Source organism: Ictidomys tridecemlineatus, chromosome 5 (genome assembly GCF_052094955.1).
Source record: "Ictidomys tridecemlineatus isolate mIctTri1 chromosome 5, mIctTri1.hap1, whole genome shotgun sequence".
NCBI lineage: Eukaryota > Metazoa > Chordata > Mammalia > Rodentia > Sciuridae > Ictidomys > Ictidomys tridecemlineatus.
The window spans coordinates 131,967,795-131,993,577 of NC_135481.1; the positions used below are offsets into that span (position 1 = coordinate 131,967,795).

The window sequence follows — 25,783 nt, forward strand, 5'->3', positions numbered from 1 at the left end:
CTGGTGGATGCTTGGATGATGGGTTTACAGATGGATTTTTATTTCTCCCTTTATGTTTGTTTGCTTTTGCAGTAACAAGAAATATGTATTACCTTTATAAAAAAGAAAGTCAGTAAGCGGTGTTTTTAATTAAAAGATGAGAGAGTCAGGAGAGTTGGCAGATGGTTTAGGAGCCCCCTTCCCCCAGTCTAGCTCAACCATGGACAGATGGCCCTCAATTCCTATTGTGCCAGGAGTGCTTAGGACCACACTGAATGTAACTGGCCTCATGAACAATTTTCTGACTGATCCTGTCTTCACTTTCTGCCTAGATGTGGAGTGGACTGAGTGGTTTGACCATGATAAAGTATCTCAGACTAAAGGTGGAGAGAAAATTTCAGACCTCCGTGTTGCTTACCCTGGAAAAATCTGCAACCGTCCCATTGATATACAGGTACAAAACTCCTAATAATCAAGGAAGGCTTTACTTTTAAGAAGTCTCTATAGATCATAAACTTGGGGCAATGTGACTGTCATGGTCCTATGAGGTAGGTGAGCCAGAGAGTATTATTTCTACCTTAAATAATGAAAACAAGGCTCATTACCTGTCCAAAAGCTAGTACTACCAAACTCCCAAGTCCTGCTTCTGAGTCTCTTCCCCTCCTTAACTCTTTTTTAACTGTGTGAAATGCCTTTCAAGGCATGGGCTTCGGTACCCAGTCCACTTCTTTACTGGTTTCCTTTGGGCCCTTGACTGCATGGAATGCTGCTAGGATTTGGGGTGCAAGCTGAGCCCAGCCCAGAGAATAAATATACCCACAGCCACAGCCATATTTTCTATTGAGTTAAATGAAAGCCAACATCCAAAGAATGAGCAGGGTTCGCTTAGGATCTTCCCTTGGAGTTTATTCTATCTAAAGAAGATCTTGACCTTTCTTGTTAGCTCCATCAATATATTGTTAAGTCAATTCACAGGGCTTTCAGTTCACTAGCTAGACAAGTGGGACATTGGGCTCTATGGACATCAGGAGAGGCAGGAAACACAGGCAGAGTAAATGGGGTTCATTAGAGGCCACTTAAATGTTCAATATAAATTAATTAGAAGTCATCTGAGAAAGGCTATCACCCATTTTATCCTCTTTCAAGTCAATAAAAATACAGTAGGCCTTTTAAATCTATGGGTTCCACATATGTTAATTCAACCCACTACAGATACAAAAAAATTAGGAAAAAAAATTGTGTCTGTATTAAACATGTAAAGGGTTTTCTTGTCATTATTTATTAAATGATGGAGTATAACAACTATTTACATAGCATTTACCTGGCATTAGGCATTAAAAGTAATCTTGAGATGATTTAAAGTCTATGGGAAGATATACATAGGTTAAGTTCAAACACTATATCATTTATATAAAGTAGCTAAGTATGGGCAAGTTTTTGTATCCACTAAGATTTGGCACCAGTTCCCTCTAGATACCTGGGACAGCTGAAAGTGACCAGTATTTGTACAACACTTTCTCCCAGATCATTCAACCAGGTATTCTCACCGTGCTTCCCTACTCCCCATGTGCGTCTGGGCATAAGTTTGGCTCTCTGCCTTGCACTGGAGGAGGGACCACTTATCCAGGGGAGACACTCTGTTCTGACTTAGCAAAGGCCAGGGAAACCTTTCTAATTATTTGGCTGAGGTGCCTCCCTTCCCGTGGCTCCAATGTTATTGAGAAGGATTTACTCAGATTAGGTTGAAAGTTACAGACTTTTCTTGAGTCCAACAGAATCAAAAAGCTCCCAATTCCCCTAAAGCACATACCTCCCAGATTTAATTGTAATTTTCTCTTGCATCCTTGAACATTCCAGCTTTAATTCTGAAATAGCCATAATCTTATCTCTTGGGTTCACTTGACCACAGGAAGTCTATTCCTTTACCAGCCTCCCCTCTCCAAATAGTTCTGGAAATCCTCAAAGAATGCTTCTCGGTCTACAATCCCTCCTGATGTTGGCTCTGCCAGCCGTCTGGCTACAGACCTTGTTGATTGAAAAACTATTTCTCTGTGCCAGGAAAATAGCTTTCCCAAAACATTTCCCATTTTGCCATCTACTGTGTTCACAGCATGATATAGGCCCTTCCCTCAGTGTCCCAAAGCACAGTTAAATCTAGGCTAAACGCTCACTGGGCAATCCCTTCCACAGGGTCCCACCTTACAGTATATCAACACCTTGTGCATCCATAGCACAGAGCCCAGCCTCCTTCAACAAAAGGGGATACACTTGACAATGAATCCAAGTTTATGTTATCAACAACTTGAGGTCCAGAGAAGAACAAAAAACCCAATGACAGTTGTCTCCCTCGCCAAGAGGCTTGGTCACCCTTCCTACAATGGGCATTCTTTAAAACATTTTGTTAAGTGTTGTAGCACTCATTATTCCAAAACTCCCAATTTCAGAATAGGATCTTGTTTTTTCCTTGGCAAAACCAAGGCCAGTTGAGTTGTTCAATTAAAAACCTAAGAGTCACATATCTCCAAAGGTGAACTTCTTGAGTGCTTACTCTGCAATTGCATGACCCTAAGAGTGAGTGTCACCTTAAACTTTGTGCCAGGTGACTTGCTCACAGTCCTAGCCATACATATCAGTGTTGTTATTTAATTTAGTGCCTCAGTTTCCTCACATGCAGTAGTGAGGATAATCATTCCCTCATGGGATTGCTTTGTGAATTTAATGCAATAATAAATGAAGTACCTGAATCATTGAAAGTGTCCTGTGCATACATTTAAAATTATTTTAATTGTTAATTATAATAATTATTACTCAAGAGCATAAATAACAATGAAATTATATCTATTAAACCCAGCCATGGTGGCACACACTTATAATCCCATTGACTCAGGAGGCTAAGGCAGGAGAATCACAAGTTCAAGGCCCTTTGAAAGTTGGGCAATTTTGCAAGACCCTGTCTCAAAATAAAAAGTAAAAGGAAATGAGGATACAATTCAGCGGTTGAGCACCCCTGGGTTCAATTGCCAGTAGCCCCACCCCCAAAACAAATTTAATCCAGAGCAAAGATTCTCTTCACTGAATGGTGATAGATTCCTTCTTATTCTTATCTGATACTAAGGTCATTTCTTAGGTTAAAAAAAGGAAAAACAAAAACAAAACCCTAGCAGAACTAAGTAAATGTTCTCTTGAAATTATTGTTGGACTTTGTGCCTTGAAAAAAATGACCAGCTGTGTTGCATGATGTTCTCAAGCCCAGTCCTTAATATTATGGGGTCATCTGAAGGAGGCTCAGAAAACTGATCAGGTCAGAGGAGTTGCGCTTGACAGATGACCTTGAGCTCTGAATCTGCTGAGTTTAGCCATTTTCTCTAGAAGAACCAGTTTATACCCCTGTCTCTCTGGCTGCCACAGAGACCACCCAGATGATGGGGATGTTGGGAATGATTACAATGAGAGTGTGACTTATAGGCAAGGGCTGAATTTTAGCTGTGAATTTTAATTGTGCACATCTATGTAACTCTACATTCCAAGCCAAGGACAACAGATCTCTTAGGTTCAAAATGTTTCCTGAAAAGTTTTTTAGTTTTTGAGGTTGACTTTAATTTCGCTCCCTATTTCCCCATCCCTGGTCCTTTTGGTTTCTGGGCCAGAGACTCTGACAGCTGCAGCCCTTGCCTTAAATTGCATGTCTCTGAATGACAGTCACAGTCTTAATGCAGACACACCCTAGCTTTGGGATGAGCCCCAGCTGACAGGGATTGTGCCCTACTCTGAACCCACTCTTTAAATTCTCCACCAGGCCTGTAGCTTCGTGTGTCAGTCTCACCCACTGCAAGTCCACTCTTGCTGGGCCCTGGGCTGGATGCTGGGGGCAGGGAGATGGGCAAAAATCAGCTCCTTGCTTCCCAGACCCTGAGGCAGTGGGAGAAAGAGGTATGTAGGTGAGGGCAGGAATAGGAGGAGCTTAAAAGCCCCATTTGATTGGCTCTGTCACTTGCTGGCTTTGTAATCCTGGACAGGTTACTCAGTCTCTCTGTCATTTTTCTTATCTGTAAAATGAACAACAACCTTATGGTTTTGCTGTGAGGTAAAATGAGTCATACGTGAATACTTAGCTCCTTATCTGCTAGAGTGTTTCTCAAACTTCATTGCCTATTGATCTGGGAAGTTTTTAAAAGCCCATATGCCTGATGATTGTGTCTGCTGCATTGGGGATAGAGCCTGCATGTAAGGATTTTTAAGACTTTCCACTCCCATATGCCGTGTGCAGTGGCATACACCTTTAATCCCAGTGATTTGGGAGACTAAGGCGGGAGTATCAGAAGTTTGAGGCCAGCCTGGGCAACTTAAAAAAACCCTGTCTCAAAATAAAAAATAAAAAGGACTGGGGATATAGCTCAGTGGTATAGTCCCCCTGGGTTCAATTCCCCATGTGATAGGGCATACCGTGTGGGCACCAGTGGATTGAACCCAGTGAGTACTCAGGAAATAAAAATCCACGCCTTGCATGGTGCTGCTGCTGATTGTACGTGTTGTAAGAAGAAGCTCACCCAGGTCCTGAGAGCCTGCTTATTGTAGCTGCTCTATAAAATGTTCACCAATAATGAGCAATTAACTAAGTCACTACTTTGGGTTTCTAGTACTGTAGGACCCTAGGCATTTATCCATTCAGAGACATCATGATGTCTTAAAACTCATGTGGATAATTGTCAGGATAATAATCTCAGGCCACTGTAAATTGTTTTATAGCAGGGACAATTTTAGACTTGCAAGTATATGCTGAGAACATTAATCATTACCCTTCTTTACAAAAAAAAATGATTTTGCTCTGTAATTTCCCTGCCATTCCCAGGCCACTACAATGGATGGAGTTAACCTCAGCATTGAGGTTGTCTACAAAAAAGGCCAGGATTATAGGTTTGCTTGCTACCATCAGGGCCGAGCCTGCCAGAGCTACCGTGTGCGGTTCCTCTGTGGGAAGCCTGGTAAGTAGCTCCCTATTTATTTCCTTTTTTGGGGACAGAAATGCAACCCAGCCTTGTTCCTTGAGCCAGCAGTTCTGCATGAATTTAGTGCCTAGATCAGCTGCCTCTGGGTGTCACAGTGACACAGTGCTCTTGTTATACACCTGAAGCAGAGTGCTTTTATGACCCAGGAGAAATGAGAGGGTCCTCAGAGTTGGCAGCAGACAGCAGAGCCTCACCCTACCCATAACCCTTTCTGCACGGGCCTGGTCCACAAACGTACAGGGTGCAAATGGACAAAGCAAATTCCCTGCAGCCCTCCCCTGAAGAGATGTGTAGCTCTTTGCCTCTTTGGGTGCCATTATTTCAAGCCCATTTCCCAAGGTGCTTGTTAGAAGTGATTGGCAATGGCCAGTTTGTCCTGGGAGGTGCTTGGTCTTCTGCAGAAGGTAGTCATTAAGGATATGACTTCTGTAGGAGAGAGACGGCTACTGTAAACAATAGTTGAGAGGAGCTATATTTGTTTTACATCTTGAGCAAAGTGGGTGTGGTGAGGTGACCACATTTAACTCCAGCTAAGAAGTTAGTGGAAAATTCCCCTGCCCAGAGCTAATGAATGGTTCTTTTCTGGTCGAGGTTTTATTGACTTCAAAAACCTGTACCAAAACTGGGATGGAGTCAGCCTGGTGATTTGGGTTTTGGATAGGCAAACCTGGCATTTACTTATACAGGGAGAGGAAGGTAACAGATGGACAGCCAAAAGTTTGCTGAGAGCAAAGGGTTGTAGCTCATCTTTCCTGTTTTGGGTTACAGTGAGGCCCAAACTCACAGTCACCATCGACACCAATGTGAACAGCACCATCCTGAACTTGGAGGACGATGTGCGGTCATGGAAACCTGGAGACACCCTGGTTGTTGCCAGTACTGATTACTCCATGTACCAGGCAGAAGAGTTCCAGGTGCTTCCCTGCAAAACCTGTACCGCCAACCAGGTCAAAGTGGCAGGTAGGCTTTCATGTACTCTTTCTAGGCTTAAGCCACTGTCAGGCTTAAAGTCAATGGATATCACAACAAATCTGTATTGGTCAGTTATAACCATAATAATGCTTCACAACAACAACAAAATCTTAGAATCTCATTATAAGCATTTATTTCTTATTCATGCATCTGTAAGTAGTCCAGGTATTTTAGTCAGGTTTCTGTTACCATAAAAACCCTGAAATATGGACTGAGGATATAGCTCAATTGGTAGAGTGCTTCCTCACATGCACAAAGCCCTGAGTTCAATCCCTAGCACCACAAAAGAAAAAGAAAAAAAATACCTGAAATAAACCAACTTATAAAAAGGGTAATTCTATTTGGCTCATAGGGTTTTTTTTATTATTTTTTCTTTGTAGACATACATGGCAGTAGAGTATATTTTGATATATTATACATACATGGAATATAACTTATTCTAATTAGGATCCCATTCTTGTGGTTGTACATGATGCAGAGTTACACTGGTCGAGTATTCATATATGAACGTAGGAAAGTTATGTCCAATTCATTCTAATGTCTTTCGTATTCCCATCCTCTTCCTTTCCTTCATTCCCCTTTGTTTAATCCACTGAAATTCTTCTTCTCTCCTCCACCTTTATTTTGTGTTAGCATCCACATATCAGAGAGAACATTCAGCCTTTGGTTTTTCAGGATTAGCTTATTACACTAAGTACAATAGTCACCAGTTCCATCCAGTTACCAGCAAATGCCACAATATCATTCTTCTTTGTGGCCAAGTAATATTCCATTGTGTATATATGCCACATTTTCTTTATCCATTCATCTGTTGGTTCCATAGCTTAGCTATTGCTAAGTTTTGGTGCTTGCAGTCCATGGTTGGTTGGCCCCATTAGTTTTAGGCCTGTGGGGAGGGAGCACATCTTGGCAGGAGCACATGGTTCAGGAAGTGCCTTACCTACTGCAGCCAGGAAGCAGAGAGAGAGGAAGGCTGAGACCCCTTAGAGAGGTGATCAGAAACACAGGACTAGGCTCAGAATTGAAGCATTCTCCCAGCACAGTCCCCTGGTCAAAGCAAATCACATGGTCAAATTCATCACACATGAGCTGGAGAAAGCTTTCTCTCATTGAGGTTGAAGAGGGAAGGGGTGAATATCTGTTAGAAAATAATTGAAACTACCACGAAATTACAAATCTCTTCTTTCTACAACTTTTAGGTTTTCCTTTTTCTTTTCCTGAGTCAGAATCCCTATAATTTATGTTATGTGAGGTTACTGGAATCACAGATTATTAGAGATAAAAAGAGACTTCAAATGTAATCTTGGTCAGTTATTCTTAGTTGGGGGAGTTTTTATCTATTAGGGTTCTTTGGCTGTAGGCAACAGAATTCAACTTGATTATGTGAAACAAAAAGGAAGTTGACTGAAGTCCTATTTGGCTCAGAGAACTAAACTAGAAGCTAAACAGCTGTGCTAAAAAAAAAAAAAGGACAAATAATCAGGAGCTTGGGTAGAAGGAGCCAGAGAGAAGCATCTCCAGAGCACCACTGTCTTGAGGAACTTGCTTAGTGCCTGGGATGCTGTGCTCAACAGTCACCTCCCAGGAAGAGAATGTCTGACCAGTTGGTGGCTGGTGTGCTCATCCTGTGACTAAGAGAGGCAGGAATCTTTACTGACAGTCCTTTTCAGATGGCACCAAGTTGAGGTGGGTCATTCCCTAAAGGAAAAGTAGGATGTACTACCAGAAGAAAGGAAAATTGATACTGGGCATTAAAAATATCACATGATACAGAATCATAGCATGGGGGCGGAGAAAGCATTTGAATTTGAAATAGGAGGAAGACTATGGATCAAGAAGGTATATCTACTATATTCAAAATATATGTTATTTTGGAAATAAGCCTACAGAAACTAAATTCAACATAGTCTTTTTGACTGGTTGAGATGTGCTTGAGACAGAATTTGAGGGAACATATTTTTTAAAAGGTGAGAAAGAGTGATGGATTTTTTATTTTATTTTATTCTTGGCTGAAATGGACCTGGGTATCATGTGACTGAGGCCCTCCACAAACACCATGGCTGTGATCCCAGGGCACAAATCCTAGAATCTGCCGAAGTGAGGTTGTAATCATTTTGGGGGAGATAGTAACTTGGAAAGTATGGACAGAGAGGGGAAGAAGGCAGCCACTAGTGGGTGGAGGCTGAGCTAACTACACATTTGTTCTTGGACAAGATGAGAATCTGCTTTCTAAATATTTGAATCCTATATTCTTCGAGAAAAGCTTTGGAATATCTTATCATAAGCACAAGTCTAAATGAACCTGACAACCAGGAAGAAAAAAAGAGTGAAAGACACATATCTAAGTAATAAAAGTCTGGTGGAAGGAGAACAAATTCAGCAAAAGTGGGGAAAACTGAAATTAGCAGAAGATACTGTTTTAAGCTATAAAACTGACCTCTGACTTTCCTAGTATCCAAAGTAGAGAAACTACAAATTACTAAACTATCATTATCTAATAAAAGGAAAAGGACCTGAAGCCGAGCACAATGGTATAGGCCTATAATCCCAGCGGCTCAGGATACTGAGGCAGGAGGATTGTGAGTTCAAAGTCAGCCTCCGCAAAAAATGAGGTACTAAGCAACTCAGTGAGACCCTGTCTCTAAATAAAAATACAAAATAGGGCTGGGGATGTAGCTCAGAGGTCGAGTGCCCCTGAATTCAATCCCCAGTACCTCCCAGCCAAAAGAAAGAAGGAAGGAAGGGAGGGAGGGAGGGAGGGATGGAGGGAAGGAGGAAGGAGGAAGGAAGGAGAAAACTAAGAAGCCACCTTTCCCTTAGCTCTAAGCTTCTGAGGAATTTGCCCCAGGGGTTGTCCCATGATTGATACTGTACAGTGAACAACAGTTCCAGAAGCAGTTTATGCAGAGATGCTCTCTGTGTGGCTATTTATTGATGGGGACATGATGTTGGTCACATTCTGTGAAAACATTTTTGTTTGTTTTTGCTTTAACTGCTGACTATCATAATGAGCACAGACTCTGGAACTAGGTATCCATGATTAGAATTTCAGGAATGCCAATTATTAGCCATGTGACATCAGTTTGCTCATCTGTAAAATGGAGATAATGATCATAATTACTTCATGAGATTATTGTGAAGATTTAAGTTTATATACCTGAGGCACTTAAATGAGTCTGGCACACAGTAGTGGCCAATAAGTGCTAGCTGCAGTTATTATTAATATTAGGTGCAATCTTTTGACAACTAAGCTTAGAGATGGGAAGAAAAGAAGGGGCATTGCTGGCAGGCTACTGGTTGAACTTGTGTATTTTGCATTTTATTATTTGGGGAGATGCAGGTAGAGAATGTGTAGAGAGAGGAAAGTATGCTTAGGCAGCTTTGTGTCACCTGACAAGAAACAATGTAGAGGAGGAAAGGTTTATTTTGGCTTATGATTTCAGAGATTCATTCTATGGTCAACCAGGTCCAAGGCAGAAACATCATGGTGCACAAGGGCATGGTGGAGGAAAGCTGCTATGCTTAAGGCAACTGAGAAGCAGAGAGTAGGGGGCTAAACCCTTCCAGGGTACACCCTCAGTGACCTACTTCCTCTAGCTAGGTCCCACTACCTAGTGATCCATTCAAACGGGTTAATGACCACTGATGAGGTCAGAGTCCTTGTGATCCAATCGTTACCTAAAAGTCCCACCTCTGAACTTTGCTGCATTGGGGACCATGCCTTCAACACATGAGCTTTTGTGGGGATGACATTCCAGACACAAGCCATAACAGGAATCAGACTATTTCTATCATTATTATTAACCAACATTTAAGGGCTATCACAGGCCTGCAGTCATTTTCCTGCTTGTTGTGATGCCAATTGGTATGGATGCCAATTTTGTGATTGTGTCTGCCATACTCTTCCTCTGCCCCCAGTTGAGCAGGTGTCCTAGCTCTTCCTCCATAGGGACACACAGGAAGGGGAAAGAGCACTTCATCTTTTACTCAACAAGCAGTTGAAGAGCTTCTATTATGTATCACACTCTCAAATGCCATTGTGAGCAAGATGAGCATGTTCTTGGCCCTGGGGAAGTTGTAGAACAGCAGGGAGAATAGACATCCATCAAAGAAGCATTCCAATAAAAAGAAACTACCTGCTACAAAAGTAGAAGATGGGAGATACTGTGAGTATAGGAGAGAGGAATTTGGCAAAGTGAGAGCATGCATGGAAGCTTTCCCATAGGAATTCGATTGAACTAGGGCTGGAGGAAGAGTAGAAGGTATCTAGGAAAGAGTCCGGACAAAAGGAACACAGTGTGAGACTTTTGCTGGGGAGTGGAGAGCATTCCACTATAAGGAGGACCAAGAGCAGCCAGAGTAAAGAGCATGAGAGCTCACAGGGCTGCAGAGCAAGGAGAGACCACAGGAAGTCATGGAAGGCCAGAAGCCCATTAGATGTCCACTAGCAAGGAAGGCCTTCCCATGTCCACATCTACAGGAAGGCACTCAGAGAAGCAAGTTTTTAGTGACTGTTAGACCCTAGGGTCTTCACCAATGACTTTGTGTCACCTGGGGACAATGCTTTGTGGGCAGGCTTCTGGGATGTCAGATGTCCCCCTGACTCAACAGGAGTGGTATTCAGACCTTTGAGCTGATATCATTACTCATGACTCTGGACAGCATCTGTGGCTATCCAGGAGGGTAGAAAGCCTGACTTTGAGCCCTGGCCAGCATGGAGGTGGATGGAAGAGTGGTCCTGGGAGAAGTTCTCTAGGTATGTTCAGACACCCCCTGATTTGTAGCTGTGTTGGGCACCCTGACAGCTGGAGGGGAAATCTCACTCTTAGCAGCTGTGGGTGCCAAAGCTAACCGTGATATTGAGGAACCTGTGAGACGATGGAGCACGTCTAGCTCACCCTATAGAGAGGTCTGGGTATTGATGCTGAGTGGTGCTCCTCTTGACAATGTTTGACCAGCAGGACTAGCTGCCCTTTGAGGCCCCTTAAGGTTGGATTGAAAGTGATGGGGGCTACTCCAGGCCCTGACTATCAAGGAAGAAAGGACAAGTGGAAAAATGTTGGACTCCCTTCAGGACCCTCTAGACCCCTCTTATAGCAGTACCTGTATCAGCCCCACACCCAGCCTACCTGTTGCTCCCTCAAAAGGGCAGACCATCCACTTTTCTCAGAAGCTTTGGGATGACCATGGAAGAACTGGTGAGCAGTGTCACAAAAGCCCCAGGTAGCAGTGTGTCTGCATCTGATGTCCTGGGCAGGCTCATGTTCCTCCTTTTCAGCTCTAAGCCCATTCTCTGGCTCTCCATCCCTCCTTTGCTGGAGCAAGGACTCCACCTGCTTCTGTGTTTTCCAGACCTGTGCCCCCACCACAAGGCTTAGATTCCACCTTTCCAGTCCACAGAGAGGGAAACATCCTTCCTGGATCCTCCTTTCTCAGTCTCCAAATTCCAGTAAACAGCCCTTTAATTCATTTTAAGGGTTTTGTGATGGGAAACAGATGGGGGTAACAAAGTCATAAAAATGTGTGAATCTTCTAAAAATATATTTCAAAGCTTTGCTAACCACAGTGTGATTCCCAACACCTCGATGTGGCTGTGGCAGTTGAAAACCTTCTCAATTTTCTGTCCTGTTTTCATTGCCACTTCCCACTCTGCCTGTAAACACTCCCCACACCTTTCCATAATACTATTAATAATTAGAATGAGCGTATATTGACTATGATATTCCAAACACTTTATGTGAACCATCTTGTTCTCTCTTTCTGAAAACCTGATACTGTGAGGGCTACTGTTTTTGTCATGGCACAGATGGGGAAACAGAGTTCCATGGAAATAAAATGTCGAGACTGGTTTTCCAGTGTGGTGGCCACCAGCCACAAGTGGCTATTTAAATTCAATCAAAGTTAAATTAAATTTGAAATTCTGTTCCTTAGTCACAGTAGCCAGGTTTCAAGTGCTCAGTAGCCACATAGGTTTATTGGCTACACCATCGTGGGAAAAAGTGCTTGTGGGTCATGCTAGTGTAGAACAACTAAGTCAACATCAGAGTCAGGATTTAAACTCAGGTTCCAAGCCTATGTGTGCGACTTTGTGCTTCCTCCATAAAGGCCACTATGCTCATTGTCTCCCTCTGAGAACGATGGCAGAGGGTATCCAGGCACTCTTTGGTTTAACTTTTCCTCTCTGAGACCCTCCTGTCTGAGTCCCTCTGGAATCATCCTTGCATCCAGTTGTCTGGGAGGAGCAGACCTCATCTGATTCCCCTGACTCACTGGGTCCCACCAGGTCTATGTAATAAGTATATGCATCTGCTTCTCCCATTGGAAGGTGCTTAGTGTCTGTTTACCTCTCAACCTCAGGGTGCCTACTTCTGTTCCTGACATGTAGACAAGGCTTGGTGATTGTAGAATGGGGCACCTGTCGCACCTGTCAGTTAATATAGAAAAGGCCAGTGTTTTTTAAAGTTCTTTCCCCAGGTCTCCTTCCTACTTGTCCAGGGTACTCATGAGCCTTCTGGATTATCTGGGACAATTCTGACTTGACCATATCTGCTTGTTCCTGGTCAGCCTTCAGGTATCAGTGCTTTCAGAAGAAAAGGATGGGTAGAGACCAGACAAGATGGGATGATGGGGAGCCAGGCACATGACTTCTTTGGGATAGCAGACTGGGAGTGGTCTGTGAATGTAACATGGGACTCTGCAGTGGGGAAAAAAAACTGTGTGTCTGAAATATTCATGCAACTCTTGGTCCTCTCAGGAGTCAGATAAACCCAGTCCCTCCATCTACCTGTCACTCCTGTATCATGACCAGCTTCCTCTATGGAACAAAAAAAGCTACCGAATCTATTACCCATCAACTCCTGTCATTAAGGCTGACACTAGTGGTGGGAGGCCTGGTTTTCAGCCTTAACTTGGGGACAATGCCAGAGACAGCTGCATGTGTCATTTTTGTCATACTGGCTTCCTACCATGTGCTGTTTTAAGCACATACCATGGATTAACTCACTTAACAATCGTAGCTACCTTTTGAGATATGTGCTATTATTATCTCCATTTTACAGATGAAGAGCCCAAAGTTCAGGGAGCTTAAATCATATGCTCAGGGACTCACAGCTAGGAGCTGTCTCCCAGCCTGGCGCCAGAGCCACAAACCTCCCTTTCACTTTCCCATAAGGTGGAGAAAGTTTGGCCCAGTTAGAAGGAGCCAGGTGGATGAGATGTGAAATAGCAAAGACACTCACAAGGAAGGATGCCATCTGGTCAGGCTGAAGGAGAAGTTGTATGGGAGACAAATCCACAAGCAGCAGGAAGTTTTACCCTAACAATCTCTCAGCCTGGTAGGCAGGGAGCTGATCTTAAAGCTGTCTGATCTTTCCCATGTCCCTGGCTATCAGAATCTAGCCTGTAGCTCTCTGTGCAACCCCTTCCCTCAACACACTCAGCCCTTTGTGGGGTTGACCCTATAGCAAGTATGCTTTATGCTGTGCCTCTCAGGACCCTGGAGCTCATTCTTTGCTATGGTCAGTTGTTATGCTGCTTCTAGGGCATTGGCAGCCTGTTCTTTCTTTGTACCCCCAAGAACAGCCCAAGGTCACCTTGCTTGGGTGAGAAAGTCTTTGGGAGTTTCTCTGAGCATTGCCAGTCAAGCTGTTCTTGGAGTGTCGACTAATAAAGAAAATAAACTCTGGATCCTGCATGAGTGAAGCCATCATATTTAGAATGCCAGGATCTCAGAAACCCAAGGAAAAGATTCCCCAGTTCTGTAATAGAAGGGCCAATTTTTACTAGCCTATTTATCTGAAAAGGCTGCTTTGAACTGGGGTAATTTGGGAGACCAGAACAGCAGAAAAGAAGGTGCTTAAAATTCTAGGGTCCTTCAAATGGTCCTGAAGATCTTCCACTGACAAGCAGAGAGAGAGAGAGAGACAGAACTTGATGTGTAAGAGGTTTATTGGAGGATGCATGTTAAGTTCAAGGGAAGAGGGAGCAGAAGCGGGTACAGGGAGACTTCAGAACACAATGCAGTTCTGACACCTGGGAAAGGAGAGAGGGAAAGAAGGGGGGTTAAATATGAAGTATTTAATACACTGTGAGACAGCTCTGAGAAAGCCAGGGTAGTTCAACAGGGAGCTCTGGAGCAAAGACTGCCTGGGGGAGGTATCTCTAGTGCTGTAGGAGTGAAGATTCCAGTAGTCTGCTGAGTACAGTAATTGCACAGAACTCAAGGAGGTCATGGCCCTGGGAAAACATTAGCTATTCCTGAAGGTATGGCATCCAGAGGCTGTCTGCTCACCACACTCTTTGCAGGAGGAATTCTTGAAGAGAAATCACAACAATGCTCTTTTATGACCACTACAAGAGAGGACCTGTACTTGGAGATAAAGTCAGAATCAAGGATTCATGGAGTATAGATGTTCTAGAAAGAGAGGTCTAACCCTTGAGAGCCCTAGTCTTTAAGTCACAGAATGGAAGCTAACCTGTTTCAAATTTTCTTCTTTCTTGAAGTCAAAACCCGGGTGGAACAGAAGGCCTGCCAGTACCCATGTATGGTGTCCTCTCCTGACCTCTTTGGCAGGGCACAGACCTTTGACCTGGACCCTGGGAAGGGTCCAGGCTCACAGCACTCACTTAGCTCCAGAGCCAGAGTTTGGTGGTTAAAGGAAACAGTCCTCTGGTGACAGTCACATCCCATACATTCTCCTCTGGACTCTCCAGCAGATCCTGTTATTCTAAACACCATGGCTCCCCTCATGTAGGATCTTTATTAGCAGATACTCCAAGGAACAGCTTGACTGGCGATGCTCAGAGAAACTCCTGGAAACTTTCTCAACCAAGCCCTGAGTACCATCTGATCTTCCATTTCTTCAAATTGGAAACTAGGAAGTTGTTTTAAAAATGGTGGAAAGCTCTCTGATTTTGATTCTCCATGATTAAATACAATTATAACCGATTTTTGGTACATCCTCTGCTGGACTTGTCTCTCTCCTCATCAGCCATCCGCCAGGCTCCAGGCACACTCCAGGCACAGCCTTCTGTCAGGCTCTACCAAGCTGGTGGTCATTCAGAAACCAGTGCAGAGCTCATTCTGGAAGAGACTCTGTCCCCATGCCTGGGAAGGTCCTGTAACTGATGTGCTTGTGAAGCCACAGAGCCCACAGGCAAGGGTAAACCAGGATAGAAAGAAGGACTGGCTTCCACAGGGGTGCCCAGAGGGAACTTGCTTTTGGACCTTAAAAATAAGACACCTGATTGCATGACCCAGACTCAGTAGTAGCAGTGGGATGTACTGAAGGAACCGGGGCCAGCAATCTGCAGAGCTAACCTGTTTCAAACTCTCTTCTTTCTTGAAGTCAAAACCCTGGTGGAACAGAACACTTGCCAGTCCCCATGCATGGTGTCCTCTCCTGACCTCTTTGGTGGCAGGGACCTTTGACCTCTGATGTCTCAGGGGATAGAGTAAATAGATTTTTTGTGATGCTAATTTTTATAATGCCTACTATAGTTTGGATCTTTAATGTCCCTCAAAAGCTCAGGTGTTGAAGGGTTGGTCTTCCACTTGGTGTTGTTTGGAACCCTTAGGAGGTGGGGCCTAATGGGAGGTTTTAGGAAACTGGGGGTAATGACCTCAAGGGGATTGTGGTGTCATCCTTTCTCTGTTTCATTCCTGGCCAGTTTTCCTTGCTACACAGTGCCACCATGATGTACAGTGCTACCATAGGCCCAAATCAACAGGGCTAATCGGTCATGGACTGAAACCTCTGTAACTTTTAATCAAAACAAACCTTTCCTCTTTCTAAGATGATTATCTTAGGTATTTGTTACAGTAAAGAAAATTTGATTTACTATCTGAGGTTGATTGATTGATTGGTACTGGGGATTGAACCCAGCCAGGGTCACTTAACCACTGAGTTGCATCCTGAGACCTTTTAGTTTTTGTTTGTTTTTGTTTTTTGAAATAGGGTCTCACTAAGTTACTTAGGACTTCATTAAGTTGCTGAGGCTAGCCTTGAACTTGTGATCCTCCTGCTTCAAACTCAGGAGTTGCTGGGATTATAGACATGTGCCACTGCATTTGGCCTGAGACTCTTTTTTAATAACGACTCTGTGGTAGTCCAAATAATAGTCCCCAGAATGTTCTCATCCTAATCCTCAGTACCTATGAATGTCGCCTCATACAGCACAAGGAACTTTGCCAGTGGATCACATGAAGGCTTTCTGGAAGAGATTATCCTGGATTATCTGGGTAGCCCAATGTAATTACAAGTGTCATTATATAAGAGTGACAAAGGAGGGCCAGAAGGAAGAAAATGATGTGATGACAAGAGCAAATACAGGAGTGATGTGTGTGTGAAGAAGGAGTACAGACAGCCACCAAAATATGAAAAAGGCAGAGAACAGATTTCCCCCTGAAGCCTCCACAAACAACCAGCCCTGCCAACACCTTGATTTTGACCCCATCAGACTCATTTTAGACTTCTGACCTTGAGAACTGTAAGAAATCTGTGTTGTTTTAAGCTACTAAATCTATGATAATTTATTACAGCAGTGATAGGAAACTAATACCAACTGTCATGGAGATATTTTCTGAGTTTCATCATGCATCTATTTCACATCTTGAACTAAAATGGTTCAAAGAAACCACCATCTCACTGAGTCTGCAGAATTCTAAAACCATCCACATCCTTAGCAATACTACAGGCGCATAGGATGTGTGCCAGGTGAAGGGGTGGGCAGGGCTCAGCTCTTCCTGTGGTTGAGGGAGCACAGGAAGGTCATCATGGTGGGTGCTGCTCATAGCTAATTATAAGCATGGCTTTCACATGTGGGCACTGGCTGTATCTTGGGCTGAGGCAAGTGCTACTTTGCTCCAGTCAAGGTCATAGTGAAAGCCAAGTGGTGTAGGTGGTATGGTTCAGGCTGAGACTTCACATGAGAGCTTGTTGCTTTTTGTAATTACACCCTCAGATGGAAGATGAAGTGTCTACAAGCCAGGTCAGCAATCTTAGTGAAGGGCCAAATTTAGAGCCAGGCTAAACATCTCTTTATTCCAGAAAAGAATTTGGGATTGTTGTGGAGGAAGAATTTGGGGCTGCAAATTAAAGACACTTCCAAAGCTTGAACTGTTGCCACTCTACAAGACCTATAAAATGTTACAGGACAGCTATAAAATTGCTCAATTTAAGTTTTTGTAGATGTCCTCTATATAGGATGGTGGGACATAATGAGTAAAGATATATTTTCAACACAGATGAAAGAAGAGGAGATGGAGGGAAACAGTATATTTGGCAAGAGAATGAGTGGTGTGGTAGGAGAAAGTAGAGAGAAAACTGTGGGGGAGATACAGACCATCAGTTCAAGGACTCTGGCCATAGAGGAACAGAGACTGACAATTGCTGGAAGGATATTAGTGAGGTCTTTTGTCTCTTAGTTGTTTTTGTTGTTGTTATTGGTGGTGTAGTGGTGGTGGTTGCAGTACCAGGGATGAACCCAGGGTCTTGTGCATGTGAAGCAAGTGCTCTGCCACTGAGCTACATCCCCATTCCTGTCTGTTAGAGAAGTTGGAGAATAGAGCATATGAAGCCCAAATGGAGAAAGAAATGAAGCTACTTAAAGAGGTGAACTGGGGGAGATAAGGATCTTCAGACTATGGGAGGAGGCAGGGCTAGGATCAGCAGTACAGGGAAAAAGTATCCTCTCCAAGACTGGAGGGGAGAAGACTAGGTCAGTACAGAGTGAAGTAGAAGATCTCCACTATTTCATGTAGTGCCACTGTGGCACCCCAATGTGGTTGGCACAGAAGCTGGGAGGTGGCTCTTTCTACAACATCAAGGTATAGATCCATACCTATGTGAGGTTGAGGAAGGCAGGATACAGATTTGCACTGCCCTACAGCAGGGGAATTAAGTAGAGTTTTTCTGTCTTCTTAAGAATCCCAGCTCGTAGGCACTTTCTAGGGTGTGAGCTTTGTAGGATCACCCAGAGACTAGATTTCTTCTCTCTTTTGTTCTGCTATCTCTAGGGCATGGTTCTCATCAGTTGGGTGGCAATAGCCCATTAGGGCCCATGTACCTTCTAGCAAGTTGGGGGGCAACCTGGAAGTTGTACTCGGTACTTCTCCTCACATCCTGTGGCCACACTTAACTTCAGGGAGTCTTGGAAATATAGTTCCTATAGGTAGCCATGTGCCAGCTAAAATGCAGGACAGTCAAATACTAAAAAACAGAAAAGGGGATAAATATTAGGGAACAATTAGCCATGGACAGGACTAAGCATATATAATTGTCGATCTTTGCTCTATATTTGGGTACATGACTTCACCTCTCTGGGCTTCATTCTTCTTTAAAACAGGACTGGGGGTCTTGGGGGACCACCATGGCCTGGTATGAATAAGCTACAGTCATGGAGCACCTGGAAGGGGCCCAGAAACCAGTAAGCACACACTCAGTACCTGCTGGTCCCCTTTCTCCCCTTCTGCCCTAGGAAAGCCGTTGTACCTACATATTGGGGAGGAGATGGACGGTGTGGACATGCGAGCAGAGGTCGGGCTCCTGAGCCGGAACATTGTGGTAATGGGAGAGATGGAGGACAAATGCTACCCCTACAGCAAGCACATCTGCAACTTCTTTGACTTTGATACCTTTGGGGGCCACATTAAGGTATGGCTTTGCCTGGCTGAGGCTGTCAACCCCACCAGGAGAATTTCCAAGGTGTTGGCCTATAGGTAGAAACTTTTTGGAAGGGGATGGAGAAACAGGAATTAGAATCAAAGGAAGTGCAGCTCCTGGGAGTTGGAGAAGTTTCATGTCTTTTCCACTGCTGTGATGTTGCACCTTTCAGTACTGGAGAACAGACAGGTTTTGGAGCCACCTTGGGAATGGTTCTCTCCTAGAGACCACAGGAAACACGGCTTTCCCTGCTCATCATTGCTGCCTTCCTAGCTTCGTTATTTAACCTGATCATGTCCTGAAAAAAAGTCATGGTTACAATAGATCCATTACAGCACAGACAAAACAATAAGCAGGGGAGTGGAACTAGAAGTGGCAGCAATTATAGCTGAGATTTTCTGGTAAAGAGCCAAGGTCAGACAGACCTACTGAGCTGCAGGGCTCTCACTGTGCAATAAACAAAAGTTGTGCTCGTTCCTTGGAGCTCAGGATCTAGTATCAAGAGAAATTTCTTTTGCATCTCTATACAAAATGCCTTTACTGGGCCTATTAAATAGTGCAAAATATGGAAATTTCTTCTTGTGGTCATCGATGCCAATGTTGATAGCATGTATTATCTTGGAGTTTTGTGAAGATGGTTCTCTTGAAGGTGCTTTAAGGATAAGATTTTTGGTATCTAATTGAAGAGGCTAATGAAGTGAAACTTAGAGTTGGCAATGGGGAGGGACCCTGCTGGTATTTTACATGAGACAATTCAGTGTCATGCAGGCCTATGTTACAGCATTTCTGGAATCACTGGCTCCTATTCATTAAATGCTAATAGTGCTTTTTAGCATTACTTCTATGCATTTCCAGTCCTTTTCTGGGGACAGGGTGGGAAACTCTTTAGTGAGACCACAGCAGAAATAGCAGGTCTATTATTCAAGCTGCTGCAACTCTTTTTCCAATACTGAGAGTGATTCTGAGTGATCAGGGCACTCTTGCCCACTGAGCCCAAACTAGTCCTCAGGATCATTCTCAACACAGCTTTCCCAGGGATCCACCACTGGAGTTGGGATACCTGTAGACACCTATTTTGTGGACAAATGGTAGGCATGTCAGAATTATCTTCCTTTCCTGGAAGTTGGCTGAGCCCAACTTCTGAGAGAAATCACTTTCAGACTGTGCTCTCTCTATGAGCTTCTGGAACTCTGGGTATCTGTGTGGTCAAGGGATTCCCCTTGAGTGGCTCTGAGCATACTGTGAAGAGAGCATGTGAGCTCCCACTACTCCCCACATGCCAATAAGGGGGAGATCCATGAAGTTTCCATAATCAACATCCCCAACCCTCTCTGTTGGGAGAGGGTCTCAAATGGTGGGCATGGGGAGGCTCTTACCACCCCGCCCGATGGTCCTCCATATTCATTCCCCAAACTGGTAGGGCATACTATCTGCCAGCTCCACCAGGATATCCCAGGATTATCCCTTTTTCATAATATTTGGTGGCTCAGGAGGCAGGGAAGGAAAGGCAGAGCAGAGCAGTCCCAGGTATTGCACAACTCCTTAGGGCTTCTCAAATCCAAGCAGTGCATTGTTTTGTAATATTCTCAATCATTAGTAATGCCTTTCTTGTCTCCCTTTCTGTAAGAAGAGGCAGGCATCCTAACCAATATGCACAGAACATCTTTGACTTACCCAGGCAGGAATTGACAAAGCACTCTAGGGTTTGTCACTAGACATTTGCATTGTCTGGAAGCTCCTCAGGGCTTCTTCTGACTCACCCTTTCCTCTCCCTCTCCACTTCCAGCTTGCACTGGGGTTTAAAGCAGCACACATGGAGGGCGTGGAGCTAAAGCACATGGGGCAGCAACTGGTGGGTCAGTACCCGATTCACTTCCACCTGGCTGGAGATGTGGATGAAAAAGGAGGCTATGACCCACCCACCTACATCAGGGATCTTTCCATTCACCACACCTTCTCCCGCTGTGTCACCGTCCATGGCTCCAATGGCCTGTTGGTGAGTACCTCATGCAAGAATGTTTGGATCTAGACATTTAGTCTCCACTAGAGGTTGAACCATCCTTAGCTCAGATTTTATCAGTTACTAGCAGGTCACTCACCAGACAGGAAGGAGAATGAAATCCAGGGATGTGGCACGACAGATCTATGAATGCAGACCAGGGTGTTATGCCAAGATCTTGGCTGTGACAACTGCTGGGCTGACTGGAGGTGGTAGCAGCCATGGGCTCCTTTCTTTCTGTTTCACCAAGAATCTTTCAGATCTGGTGCTGTGAGAAAGACCTTCACCAGGAAACTGGCATATATGCCAGAAGCTTATCTTGATTTTTCACAGATAATTTGTGCACTAAACTGGCCCTACTCTAAATGAACTAGTTTTACAAGCCTATCACAGGCTAAATCCAGATGCCAGATTTTTTTCCTAATAGGATGTTGAAAAAAACATTTGCTAATAATTTTTACACTAAATTGATAATTTTATACTCATATAAACTATCCTAAATAACTTTACTTATATCCTCTATAAACTTTACAACTGGAAGTCACAAAAAGGAATGCTGCAAGCTGAATCAAGTGACCAGATGTGTTTTATTTGACTTAAAAAGTGTGTAAAACTGAGTGTGGTGGTACACACCTGTAATCCCAGAAACTCAGGAGGCCAAGGCAGGAGGATTGCAAAGTTCAAGCTCAGCTTGGGCAATTTACCAAGACCCTATCTCAAAACAGGGGATTGAACCCAGGGGCATTTAACCACTGAGCCACATCCCCAGCCCTTTTTATTTTTGAGCAAGGTCTGGCTAAGTTGCTTAAGGCCTAGTAAAGTTGCTGAGGCTAGCTTTGAACTTGTGATCCTTCTGCCCCAACCTCCCAAACCTCTGTGATTACAGGTGTGCACCACCTCACCTGGCTAAAAAAAAAAAAAAAAAAAAGAAGAAGAAGAAGAAAGAAAGAATTAAAAGGGAACTGGGTTGTAGCTCAGGGGTAAAGCACCCCTGTGTTTAATTTTCAATACTATAAAAATCAAACGGTGTCTAAAGAGCACTTGAATTTGTTTCCATCATTTAAATGCTGAGACTCTGCATGAACAGCTGGATTTCTGGCTCCTCTTGAAAAACAGGACTGTTGGCAGCAACAGTCCCTCCTTACTGTAGAACAACATGGGTTGGAGCAGTCGCAGCTGCCTGGCTAGCCCATGCACACTCTCCAGTGTCAACTGGGCCTGCTACTGTCTATTCCCTGGGTTGCTGTCACTTATCTCACTGCCTGCTGGCCCCTGTAGACAATTGAGATTGTGACCCCTACTTTAAACCAAGCAAAATAACTCTCACCATGAGGTGTGTGGTGAGGGGAAGATGAGGAGAGCTGTCAGCATGTCACTGAAGAGCTACTTTCGGTTCTATTCAGTGTGCTCTTCTGTTATAAAAGAATGCCTGTTGTCTCTGTGGTCTCAATGCTCTGATTTAAACCCCCCCACTGAGTGCAGAGGAGACCGCAAGATTTGCTGAGCCCTGTCTACAAGGGCCCAGGTTCCAGGGTTTGATTCACAATTTTCCAGCTGTGAAACCTTGGGCAATTTACTTAACCTCCCTGAACTTCAGTTTCTTCCTCAGTCAAGTGGTAAAATGACATCAAACATTTAGGACTGTGGTGAGGATCTATGAAATGCAAGTGTGACAGGAAAGACCCAAGACCCCTGCCTGCCAAGTTCACTGGAAGTGCTTGTCCCAAACCAGGCCAGATGTTCTCAGTAGGTGGTAGCAGGGCTGTGCTGCCACAGCTGTTACAAAATGTGGGACTTTTTTTCTGGCTCAAGGAAGAAGGAGAAAAAAAAAAGTTTTTGGCTGATGCTGAGAGACAACAACGTGATTTACAATAAATTCAGAATGTCAGGAATTTGGTAGTAACAATAAGCTTGGGTTCTGTAACCAGATGCCCTGAGTTCCAATCTATGTTCTGCCATGGATGAGCTGTCTGATTGTGCACCAGTTGTCTTACCTCTCCATGCCTGTTTCTTCTTCTGAAAAATGGGGAGGATCTTGTTTCCAGGACTGATGGAACAGAAGACACAGGCAGAGTGGAGACCAGTGCTAGACTCCCATCTAGCTCTGGGAGAGTCACAGGATCTGCCCTGTTCCCCCTGTAATTTGCCGGAAAAACAAAAACAAAAACAAAAAAACACACACTCAAGCATTCTCTCAGGTTGCCAATCAAGGTCAGAATATGGTGGTGAAAAGAACAACATAGAATATGGTAAGAAAGGTAACAGCCATGCATGGTAGTACACGCCTGTAATCCCCCTGACTTGGGAGACTGAGGCAGGAGGATCCAGGTTGGAGCACAGCCTAAGCCACTTAGAGAGATCCTGTCTCAAAAACAAAAAGGGCTGGGGAAGTAGCTTAGTTGTAAAGTGCCCCTTGGTTCAAAAGCCCCATTTGAGCCTCCAGAACTTTACTTGTGCTAAGAACTTATGTTAAAAGTTTTCTCCTTAATTTCAGGCCAAATTGCCTACATTTAACTTCACAACAGAGAAAAATAGTAAGAGTGCCAGAAGCCTATAATTACAGTTCAGAGTCTGTTGGAGTGGGAGCTATTCTGAATTTCAAAGCAATCACACACATACACGAGCACACACACACACACACACACACACACATACACACACACACACACACACACACAGGCATAGGCATACACTCACACCTGGGTGTGGACTTGTGCTATGCTCACCCACCTGGCTGGCCTTGGATGACCTATTGAATCAACCTGGTCTTCAGTTCCTCAGATGTGTTATGAAGAATGTCATGGCTCTTCCTCAGGGATGTTTGGTTAGAAAATGCAGGTGAAATGTTTTTGGCTGTTATAACAGTAAACTTTCCCCAGAGCAGTGAGCCCGGGTCTTAGCTGCAAACCAGGGGGAACAGGGCAAGGAGTGCTGAGTGGAGCTGAAGGCATTGTGCCCTTGGGGCACCCATCAGGGCAGCATTGAGGGTGCACATCTCAAAGGGGATACATGCAAGGGAGAGGAAGCCCAGGCCTTTCTCCAGCAGTCTGAGTTAATGCATCTAGGCCAGGATACCAAGAGATGCCTGAGGCAAGACAGAGGCAGCAGGTGAAGGTGGCCAGCCAGATACATTAGCCTCACATACAGTAGAGGTAGATTCCTGGAGCAGAGCCTTGGACAGCTTCTTGAGCTTCTTGGATTCTTGCCACCTTAAATACCAAGGCCTTCCTCGTGCCTGACTCCCAGAGGTGCTGGCTGTCAGACCAGAGGGAGCATCTGTCAACTCTCAGTGTCACCCAGATGCCAGATGGCCAATATACCAGCTGCAGCATTGGCCTTGTGGCCACAAAGGGATCTAGACTCACTCAGCTCAGCCATGCTCGACAGCCAAGCTGATGAGGTAGAATTTAGAGTCATAGCCCTGTTGTAGCTTTTCCAAACTGAAGCCAAATTATCATGGCTTAGAATCTAGATGAAGTACAGGCCTCTAACTCTCTAAGCCAGACAAGCAACACAGCCATACCCCTGGATGAAAGCTGAGGTTTTACAGATTGGCACCTCAGTCTGTAAATGCTTCCCTATGGGGGCAGGAAGTTCCACGCTCAGAATGCTGCCACAGCAGCTGGACACTGTCCATTGGTATTTTGCATTTCTTTCCTTTGTTTTGGCTTTAAGGATTTACCAGTGACTTGCTATGTCTGGGAAGATGTTTTCAACTGGCAGGATGGAAGGAACCCAAAGACATACAAGGACACAGTTCAGATCTGGAATGCAGAGGCCACTCAGTAGTGTCTCAGAAGCATTTTTCCTAACATCTCCCCTGCTCTGGAGGCTGGCTGGATCCCAAAATGGATAGGCACAGGCTCACAGAAAGAGGGTTTCCATGCCAAGCACGGTAGTGCACACCTATAACCCCAGAACCTGGGAATGCTGAGGCAGAAGGATTACAAGTTTGAGGCAAGTTAGGGAGACCCTGACTCAAAATAAAAAATAAAAAGGGCTGGGAATATAAGTGTCCCTGGGTTCAATCCTTGGCATCACACACACACACACACACACACACACACACACAGAGAGAGAGAGAGAGAGAGAGAGAGAGAGAGAGAGAAAAGGGGTTCTAAGTTATGCAGATCTGAGAGGTGCTTAACACTCATGCCCAAGGGGATCTTGGGAGCCCCTCACTTGTGGGTTCCTCCTCTCTGCCTGTTAAACATGCTCTGTTCATCCAGTACCCACGTTGGGCAGCCCACCTTTGTTCTTTCTTTTCCTTAACCACCAACTTTTGCAAAGAGTGGTCAGAAATTGACATTTCTGCCAATTCTGTTTCTCACTCTTCTGCTAATTAACAAAAATGTGGGCTTCTCAACTTTTGCTTTCCCTGAACCTTGGTGATGGCGCTTAACAGTATCTCTCCAGGGGGTTACCATTGAGCCAGGTATGGTGGTTTATTCCTCTAATCCCAGCAACTTGGAAGGTTGAGGCAGAAGGATCACAAATTTAAGGGTAGCTTCAGCAACTTAGCAAGACTTTGTCTCAAAATAAAAATAAAGGGCTAGAGATGTAACTCAGTAGTAGAGCACTTGCCTAGCATGTGCAAGGCCTTGAGTTAAATCCCCAATTTTTTTTGGAGCAACCCCCCCCCCCAAAAAAAAGTGTCACCACTGAGCTTAACAAATCCACTGCCCCTTCTCTCACCTCATGAATATCTGTACTCGTTTTCAATGCTATTGCAAGTGTCAGTAGAACCTTGAGTTTGAAGAGCATAGGGTCACAGAGACTGATGGTTTCCTCTTCTGTAAACTGAAAATAACAATAGAATCAACTTCAAAAGGTTTTTAGATTTTTGACATACTGAGCAATGATATTAAACAATATCTTCACTTTGTGGCTCTGTATCTAACTGCTCTGTGTGACCATCACTGGTTCCCAGAGAGGGTAGTTAGTATCCCTACCAAAAAAGAGTGTCCTTTGAGTGAAATGCTCTTGCCAAACACCACATGCATGTGCTCCTCCCCCATTTTGGAAATTCCTGTTCCATGCTACCATAGTAAGTGTTTTCAGTAAACACACATGCCTAACTGATTATTCTAGGGATGCCTGAGCTCACCTAGTCACAGAACCCTTTTTTTTTCACGCCACTTTTGCATCTCACGAAATTGGCACTT

The 25,783-nt window shown here is 44.3% G+C and overlaps 1 protein-coding gene across 6 annotated transcripts in view; it reads left to right on the forward strand.

Moving 5' to 3' along the window:
* Window positions 1–25,783, forward strand: part of Cemip (cell migration inducing hyaluronidase 1) — a 168,308-nt gene that overhangs the window by 102,859 nt on the left and 39,666 nt on the right. For all 6 annotated transcript variants that reach the window (XM_078051093.1, XM_078051096.1, XM_078051095.1 and 3 more), the window contains 5 exons: window positions 312–433; window positions 4,829–4,961; window positions 5,754–5,945; window positions 18,435–18,610; window positions 20,406–20,615. In XM_078051093.1, the coding sequence (XP_077907219.1) occupies window positions 312–433; window positions 4,829–4,961; window positions 5,754–5,945; window positions 18,435–18,610; window positions 20,406–20,615 (833 nt within the window). The remainder of the gene's footprint in view (window positions 1–311; window positions 434–4,828; window positions 4,962–5,753; window positions 5,946–18,434; window positions 18,611–20,405; window positions 20,616–25,783) is intronic.